Genomic DNA, 9,850 nt, shown 5'->3' on the forward strand with positions numbered 1-9,850 from the left:
AGAAACGCTGACTCCAACAGTTCAGTAATCTATCACCTCCCGGTGTCTTCAGCTTCCAACCAAAATAAAGTTCATTTAAATTACTCATAAAATAGTTGCAATTCAGTTTCCATTTCGATTAATGATATTTTGTTTTCTGCTTTCCAATCTAAACAATATTGCTCAATGTTCTTTTTCATTTCATCTTCTTCATGACTTTCTGACTAATGTGCCATATCAGATTTTGTTTTAAATATAATATTGAATTGATAAGTAATTACATTGGTCACTCAGAGTGTATTTTCTTTATTGAACTTCATCATAAGTGAAAGTATCGTCTATCAAATGTCCAAAATATACAGCTAGTGACAAAGTAATCAGTCAAAAAATGTATAAATTGACAGATGAACTTTGACCTTCAATTATTCTGTAAAACCCAAGAGTACCAAAAATTTCAAATTTTGAAAGCAATTTTCTATTGCTGCATTGGATTGTCAAATCATACTATATTGACGTCGCCATGCTTATACTCAAATCAAATCTCACAACGATTTAACAATCAGTATTAAGATCAGAAAGTGGCTAATCAGAAAATTTATTTAAACGTTGAGAAAATCAAATTTCAACTAGTTTAATCATATATATATTTATACTGTTTTCGCCATATATGTGACGCTGAATGTTTACTTTATTATGAAGGGAAAATATTCAGGTTGTCTTAAACCACTAACAGTAACTAGATAAATTCTAGAAAATTCCACCTTAAATTGTTTGATTGCATCTATCTTAAATCAAAATTTCCATATCTAGCATTTAAAGTTGGTATCATCTATGATTTATTGTTTAACCACTTATTCTGACAACCATAACAGCTAGTATATCCATCCAATAGCAAAAATATATATCAGCCCTCAAATATATAAGCATAAATATGTATCTTAGAAAATACCAAATTTTTGTATGTAATAATGCAATTTTTTTTTTTTAAATTTCATATTTTAATAAGTGAAAAATTGGGGTGCACACGACTATAAGCATCAGGTAGAAGCCATAGTCAGGCCCTGGGTCATGATCACCAATTATTGATGATGTCAACTTTCAGAGTTAATTCTTCAGTAGAGTTATTAATTGTAATATGTTACAAACACAATAGGGGCAGGCAAGTTACTAACAGAAACATTGAAATAATCTTTGAAGCACGCATGTTTAGTTGTTGTTCATAATGTCAAAAGGCTTTGGTATGGGACGTTTAAATTGCTCCCTTGTCTAAAGTTTGTAAATTGAGCAAAAATTAGATAATCTGTCTTCATTTAACTTTGATTGCATGGTTTCAATTACTAGACACTGCTCATGGTTAATGCTTCCAAGTTATACAAATTATCTCCCTTTGATTACTATTCAGCTTTTCAGGCATGCATACTTATCATTATAGTAAAGTCATATAGTCATATGAAAATTAGGAAAATTAGGTGATATATGGTCAATCCCTTCATACGAAAATTAGGAAAATTAGGTGATATATGGTCAATCCCTTCATACGAAAATTAGGAAAATTAGATGATATATGGTCAATCCCTTCATACCAAAATTAGGAAAATTAGGTGATATATGGTCAATCCCTTCATACCAAAATTAGGAAAATTAGGTGATATATGGTCAATCGATCCTTCATACCAAAATTAGGAAAATTAGGTGATATATGGTCAATCCCTTTAATTCATACCAAAATTAGGAAAATTAGGTGATATATGGTAAATCCCTTCATACGAAAATTAGGTGATATGGTCATAATTCCAAAAATTAAAGTTCAACATAGAATCTAAGTCGGCTGATACCTTGTCAAAAAAAAAAAAAAAAACAAGCATGTCGATCAATGTGCCTCAAACTGTTATCTGCAACTTAGGACCACTCTAGTAAAACACTGCATATAGATAACTCAATGTAAACAAACCGGACAAAAACATTACCAGAACAGGTTACAAACAATCACACCAATAAAAGAAAATTTATAAACACAATAGGAATATATCATGCCATTGTTATTGACCACTATGAAGCTATTATCATTGGCTGATATGGATAACATATTAGCCTTAAACACCTAGAGTCCACTTGTTTTGCACAAGTCAATATCATTTGCAAGTAAATTACAGCATTCAAGTACAGAAAAATATCTTTCTGACCAAAGATCTAACGCCCTGATCATGCTGCTTCGTGAGTGGCCTCTCGATCACAACAGAAGTGGGACTCCGAGTCTCTTACAAGTGTCGACAGATAGATGATGCAAGAGCTTACTTACGACGGAACCTTTCCGACTGTTTTCTGTAATGGCCACTAGGCATGCAACTTTTCCTCCTATCGCTGCCAAAAGATTATACCAAGATGACATCACATTTAAAGAATGATGGGAAAAGACTTGATTCCAGGAATTATGCAAGGTCAAACGGAGAAGATTGGGATTTTTTGCCTGAAATCGTTAATGGAATTCTTGTTTTAATTACTAGAGTTAAATTGATTCAACTAACGATCTTTAATGTAACAATCAATTTTGTTGACCACAGAGTGTAATGGTTTTAAATGAAATCTTTTTAAAAATAAATTTCCTAATGCTGAACCAAAGTAGTTGTCGTGTCTTTCCTAATGCTGAACCAAAGTAGTTGTCGTGTCTGAGACCTAACTTACTGAAACTTTGATAACATTGGTTGTTAAAAGCTAGGGTGCCATCTACTCTCAATCAGGATTGATTGGTACTCCTTTGGGGTTTTGTCATGCTGCGCATGTTCATTTTGGACCTTCATATAATCATACATCTATAATACTTAGTGCAGGACCTTTCATCACCTACATGTAGTTCTTCAGTAGAATTCAGGACTCGCCTGGCTATGTATTTATTCGTATTTGTATATGTACTCTTCTTCGCCTGCACGTCTTCCATAAGTACCAGGATCAATTTTCCTTCCCAAATTTCCATCAATTTTCGCTAATATTGTCTTAAAACATATGAACTTACTGGTTCTTCATGCAGCAGCTGATACAGCCGTAAAGGCAAATTATGTAGTATTTGTTTTGGTTTGCTGAAGTTTACATTTTTGAGATATCAATGTTTTTTAACAGATAGTGTTAGATTTTGGTTATGCTAAATGATGAATAAGTTTTGTTGTTTTGTTAAGTTTATATGTCTTGGATCTCCTAAAATACAATTTTACAGTTAATCAAATGTTTTTGTTGTTTATAAATAGAGTGTTATCTCACTATCAAAAAGTGATGCATTTTAGTAAGAGCTGAAATCCACATTCACATCTAAAATTCAAATCCATATACATGTATTTAGCATAAAATTCAAATTTATGTTCATTATAAAATTCAAATAACATCCTGTTCATTATAAAATTCAAATGAATATCCATTTTAAAATTCAAATGAATATCCATTTTAAAATTCAAAATAATGTTCATTATAAAATTCAAATTATATTACGTTCATTATAAAATTCAAATTTATATTAAAGATAAAATTCAAATAACATCATGTTCATTATAAAATTCAAATTTGTGATCATTATTAAATTCAAATTGATGTTCAATATAAAATTCTTTTGGAAGTCAAATGTTTATTCACTCTTCTATTCACTGTTAGGTTTTCTAACCTATGCCATTTCTGGGTGATGAAAACTATATGGCACAACTTAAAGGAGTGTGCAATATTTAGTTCCAAAATATACATTTTATACACAACACAAAACAGATAAGTGAGTTCAAACATTTATTAAAGATAAGTCAACTTGTTCAGGCATTCTATATATATATATAGTTTGGCATTCTCAGGGGCTGCTCAACCTAAACTTACATAATAGATACTGACTACTAAGTTAATAGAAATTAACAAGAAAAATAGCAGAAGGTTAAACTATACACTACAACTACAAAGATTAGAGTGGGGCGATCCCCAAGTTTGGGCGATCCCAAACCAAACCTAAGAGACTTGGAAAGTGAAAGGGGCGATCCCCTAAAACTTGAGATCTCAAGCCACGGAGTAAGCAGCTGGTAGCAGGCGACCCCACATGGACAAATCAGAGTATCTAGGTAAGTGAACGTGAATTACGGGGCGACCCCCAACAGGCACTCACAAGGCTAGAATCTGAACAGCTGGACTTACACCCCAAGTCTCATATCTACCTATATACCATACATATAAATGAAAATCTAAATACTTAGCATAAATCTTAAATATAAACAAACACATACATAAATGATTGGGGGTACAAAAATTCCCCGAATTAAAAGCCAAATCGAATCAGTAACCTATCAAAGGTAACTGAATGAGAGCCCCCAAGAATGTGATACAGGAAGAGAATTACCAAATAGGAAAGATCTAGTAATTAAAGGAAACACTAGATAGTAAATTCAAGATTCATAGCATTTTGAGCCTTTTGAATGGTTGACGGATGTGTTCGAATGTATCTAGTAAAACAGTCAGATTTCCATCTACCTAACATCTGGAGGACATGTCCTTCCACACCGGCCGCTGCACCTGAGGTACAAGCTCCGATTCTAAATGAATGGCCATTAAAAGACTGGTCATCATAACCCAATCTGCTTAAAGCTTCTTTCAAATAAGACAAAAATTTAGTCCTAGTAAGTGGCTGAAAATTGTTTTCATTTTCAATGAAAAGTGGGGAGTCAGCAAGAGCTCCTTGCTGAAATCTAACATTGAGATACTTGATCATGGTTGTGACTGGACTTAACAGATTGTTCTCAAAAATAAATACAGTGACTCCACAACCATAAGGGTCAGTCTTCGATGACCGTAATAACAATTGAAACCTAGAATTGTCATTTTCAACAACAACATCTTTGACTTTAACACAACTTTCATTTACAGATTTACAGGTAAATTCTCCACATCTTAAAAAACCGTAAAAGGCAGTTTTAAAGGCACACAACAACATAAGATCTATGAAAGGGGTAAACATACCCTTTTCTAGAAAAACACATAAATGCTGCAAAATTGGAAAAGTAATTGGCAGCCTATTGCGAACAGGCAAATTACACTGAGATTTTTTAACAGCACGCATAATATAAGGTAGACGTAATGATGAGGTAACTGGGTCACCGAGGCCATGTTTAATGTAATGAAAACGAATACCTGCCAGGTAAAGTTTAATAGTGTCATATCGTAAATGTAAAGATTCCTGGCAGAATATTACATAAGTAAGTAAATTGTCTTCAGATATATGTGGTAGAGTACCAGGAAGCCACGGGGCTACCAAACTTTGTAAAGTCAAAAAGGACAGAAAACACGACAAAGCTGACTTGTAAGTACTCAAAGTACTTTTGCTGAGGGAGAGGTTCCACCACTTGTCAAGGTCAAAGTTCATTCCATCAGAATCTCTTGTACAGGAAGGCATGGTGTGGCATGTTGGTCCGCGCAAGGTGCCAGCTCTCGGAATCTTTTCATCTGCCAACGAGAAAGAGCATCAGCTATGGAGTTTTTTGTACCCATAATATGTTTAGCATGAATAACAAAGTTATGTTTGGCAGAGTGAAAGGTCAATCGTCTCATTAATTTCATGATACTGTTTATTTTTGATCTCCCTTTGGTGATGATTTCAACTGTAGCCATATTGTCACAATAGAAAAGAATTCTTTTGCGCGACCACAAGTGACCCCACAGCACACACGCCATTACAATTGGGTATAATTCATACAGTGCCATGGAGCTCTGTTCTAACATAAGGGTTGCAGGGAAATAGTCTTGAAACCAATGTACACCGTAAATTCCTCCAAACGATGTAGGTGTGGCATCTGTAAAGATTTCTAAGTCTGCCGCGATGGTGATATTATCATCAATGAAAAAAGACACACCATTCCATGAAGATAGAAACGAAGACCACATAACTAAGTCTGCGCGCACCGCCGATGTTAAGGTCACATGATGATGTAATTCGGATACTGTAGTAGACAGCTTGATTAAATGAGACACAAATGATCGTCCGGGACGGATAACTCTACTAGCGAAGTTCATATGCCCTAAGAGACACAAAAGCTCACGTTTGGTACAAGTTTTTCGTTGAGCAAAAGAATTCAAAATTTCACTAATTCTTTCAATTTTCTCTGCAGGTAGACGAGCTTCCATTTTTTCGGAATCTAAACATACTCCGAGGTATTCTAGACAGGTGCTTGGACCTGCTGTTTTGTGGAGAGCTATTGGTACACCGAGAGTGTTGAAAATGTTGAGAAACTTTTCCTTTGTAGATGAAGCATCAGAGTTCCTTGGTTCCACGACTAGAAAATCATCCAGTAAATGTAGAACGTTACCTATGCCATACATGTGTTGAGCTATCCAGCAAATTGCTTGAGACAGATAGTCGAAAATCTTAGGACTAGATCTACTTCCGAAAACAAGTCTTACAAAGAAATAAAACTTTCCTTCCCAAGAAATTCCATGCAGGGGCCACAACGATGGCTTGATTGGCAATAGTTTGAAGGCATCTGAGATATCAGTTTTGATTAGCAAAGATCCTTTTCCTAAGTTTTTAATCAAACTGATGGCATCGTCAATTTTAACGTACTTAAGCGAATGGCTTTCCTTGTCGATAAGGCTATTCAAACTTGGATTTTCTGGATCATTGTGTGGTGCTGACATATCCACTATTAAGCGTTTCTTTTTTGAATATTTGTGCTCCGCGATCCCAATCGGATTAATCCTACTATGGTTGAAAGGAATTGATGAGAAAGGCCCTATTAGAAAACCTTTATCAAGTTCCTGTGTAATTAACCTTGACACAGTATCTGAATCATTTAGCGCTGATCTCAAATTGCGACACAAAAAAGTTTCTTCAGGTAAATAGGAGAAACCGGTATCAAAACCTTGCCTTAAACCGTTTATTAGGATATCAACAAACTGCTTGTCAGGATGTAAGCGTAGTTCATACTCTAAAGAATCTATATGAATAGGTGTGGTCGCGACAAGCGCTGTCACTTCTTTTTGGTTTGAGGCCCACTCTTTCCTAAAGGGCAGTTTGGCTTAGGATGGTCGGAGTTTTTGCAAGCGATACATGCATGAAGTTTGTTACACACAGGAACTGAGCACCCTCTGTCGCCGTTGAAATTGTTACAAATTTCTCTGTTTGCAAAGAAAACTCTGGTGCGGCCATGGGAGTCTACGGTAGAGTCCTTTGTAGAATTCTTTGAAAGAGCGTTATTTGAAGAATATGTAGATACAGTCATACTCTTTTGAGGCGGTGAGGAAGGGCAAAAATTTGTAGAGTGTAGCGTACTACCACAGTGGCCGCAAAAGTTAGCCGGTCTGTTTGTAAAAATGTTGCTGAACAAATTGTTGTCCCTGACAGACCAGTCTACACACACGTTATTATAACGTAAATAGGCCGCAGAACGCATGGAAAACTGGCAATGATATTCATAAAAACCATTACCAGGGAAACGCGTAGCCATATCCACAATGTCTCTCTCATAGAGGTCTAATTCAACCCTACGGTGGGGAAAAGCTGTGCACATTACTTGTTTGTAAGTCCCAAACGCTTGGATAAATTCACCAATTGTGAGTGATTTGTTCAACCGATGGTCAGGCTTCATATCTTGGGCGTTATTATCTCCCGAGCCACGAAAGTAGGGAATAAGAAGGGCAGCTAAATTAACATCCCTACCTTGTATAATGTTCGTCCTGAGCTGCTGCGAAACAGTCTCAACTAGCGGGAGTGTGTGGGCTGCGTAGCCAAACGTAGTCCTCGTAGCTGTCGTCGTTTGGAGTGGAAGTTGGCTAGGACTACCCGCTGCAGACGAAGAGATGGCATGGATCCCTATATTTCCTCCGTTGAAGTGCGAATACGCGGACTCCAGCGAAAATTCCTGAATGTTTCCTGAATTCTGATTGCTGTCCGGTCGTGTAGAAACATTGAAATTGTTACTAGTACGTTCGACGGAACATGAAGCGTTCGACTCTTGGAATTTTTTCTCCAAATTGTCCACTTTTGACGCGAGAACTGCCACAGAATGTGTAAGTGAAGTCAACACTTCTGTCATATTGTCAGACCCATGGGGGCCGCCATCTTGGTTTTGCGTAGCATCATGGGATCGCGCACTTCCCTCTTCCGTTTGATGACGCGGTCGTGACCTACTTTCATCTGTATCAATGGCCCCGTCCTCGTTTGAAATAGAACGATCATTATGATTGTCACCTTGATTGTTTAACAATCGTACCAAAGCAAGACGACGAATGTTATTTGCAAAGGTAATTCCCCTGTCTCTACAAGCGGCCTTGAGACGAGCTATGGTCCAATTTTCCAAAAGTTCTGGGTTATACGGAGTAGGCCTTGGTCTGTTTGTTCCCTTTCTCTTCGGTGCCATTTTCTTGACAAAAATACGAAATAAAGTTTCCGTACACAAATAATATCCAACCGTAATTGCGGTAAACAAAAAAAATGTCACATGCCGATTATGAGAAGAGTGTTACAGTTCTTATCACACAACACCAACATATCCATGATAAACTTCGAAGCTCGTAATGTAAACAAAGGAAATGTCACACAATGGCGTCACTTGTTGATGAAAGTAAACACACACACACGTGTACGAATGAGTACACGTGGAGACCTGGATTTGACGTAAAGGTAAGAACAGTCTCTCACGAAGTGGTTATCGAACTCGAAAGTTGTAAACGATTGTCCAAGTATGAAAAGAATAAATAGCTGAACTTCTGCCTCAGTCGGCTGACTGCTCTATCACTCTGGCTGCTGAGACTGATAGCATAGGGGCTGACCCCTCTAGGCATAAATGACCATTGGTCAGTGAAGTCACGTGATGCTAAATAAGGAGCGAGTTATTAATAGACTTCCCAAATATAGGATGTATATTGTTAACAGTGCGTGATATCATAAGAGTAAACCAGTGTTGTGTATAAACAAATATTTAGTTCCAAAATATACATTTTATACACAATTGACAGATAAGTTACACATGAATACATGGTATTTATCATTCATTTGGGACTCATTCAAGTTTAATTATCAGTTGCCATAATATCGGTAGCAGCTGCCAAACAGGTCCTTTGTATTATAAACTTAAATTACTTTCAGCATATTGTCATCGCCACTAAACAGTTTTCACATAAACTTTTACACTTCATATACAGAGAAGTATTACTTCAGATATTGGCATTGGCATGTAAATTACATGTATCATGATAATTCTTGATTCCCATATGTACTGCACTAAGAAATACAAAGGTAATTTATGACCTGTCTTTACACATTTAGTACTTGTGAAAGAAGGTGAGGGAGTGTGTGTGTAGGGGAGGGCTTATTTGGGGATAATAGAAATAAGAAAATTTACTAGATTATAAAGTAAATTTCCAGCAGCAGAGCAACTCACAATGGCTATGAATATGGAAGTGTTGATGGCTCAGATTAATTCATCATTTATTCATCAAATAATGCCTGATCTCCTTCCAATGGCTTAATTTCCTCAATCATAATGGTTTCTGAGAATGCCAATGCTCCAAAACTCCAATACTTTCCAATACCATCCAATACATACTCCCTATATGATTTTATGTTGGATTTTTTTTTATTATCATTATATGGAAATCCTTCAGATATCAATGTTTTTACAATATTATTGAAGATATCTTAGATCTCTAAAACCTCTATGTAATCAACTAGACTAATTTAATGCTTATAAAACAATCTACAAAACTGTCCCACACTGAATTTGAACTCGCAACCCTGAGGTGGAGGGCTTACCCTAAAATGTCGGGACACCTTAACCACTTGGCTACCATTTGAAAACCAACATGGAGTTTAAGAGAACACTAACAGGTGAACTGATGATGATTTATCCTGAAAGTTTTCCAT

At 36.1% G+C, this 9,850-nt stretch overlaps 1 protein-coding gene across 1 annotated transcript; it reads right to left on the reverse strand.

The window, feature by feature from the left end:
* Positions 1 to 3,728: 3,728 nt before the first annotated feature.
* On the reverse strand, positions 3,729 to 8,930 carry LOC138330183 (uncharacterized). Its single transcript, XM_069277628.1, has 2 exons — positions 7,646 to 8,930; positions 3,729 to 5,436 (listed from the first exon to the last, which is right to left on the reverse strand). Exons 1-2 carry the CDS (start codon positions 8,343 to 8,345, stop codon positions 4,370 to 4,372), a joined length of 1,767 nt encoding a protein of 588 aa, XP_069133729.1. The 5' UTR covers positions 8,346 to 8,930; the 3' UTR covers positions 3,729 to 4,369.
* Positions 8,931 to 9,850: the final 920 nt, after the last annotated feature.

This window comes from Argopecten irradians, chromosome 1, assembly GCF_041381155.1.
Source record: "Argopecten irradians isolate NY chromosome 1, Ai_NY, whole genome shotgun sequence".
Taxonomy (NCBI): domain Eukaryota; kingdom Metazoa; phylum Mollusca; class Bivalvia; order Pectinida; family Pectinidae; genus Argopecten; species Argopecten irradians.

What these genes read in the sequence shown, in the direction of transcription:
- LOC138330183 (XM_069277628.1), bottom strand. Translation starts at nt 8,345, where the DNA reads ATGGCACCGAAGAGAAAGGGAACAAACAGACCAAGGCCTACTCCGTAT. An exon ending in CAGGACGAACATTATACAAG is followed by an intron (nt 5,437 to 7,645) that starts GTAGGGATGTTA and finishes TCTCGTTGGCAG; the next exon opens with ATGAAAAGATTCCGAGAGCT.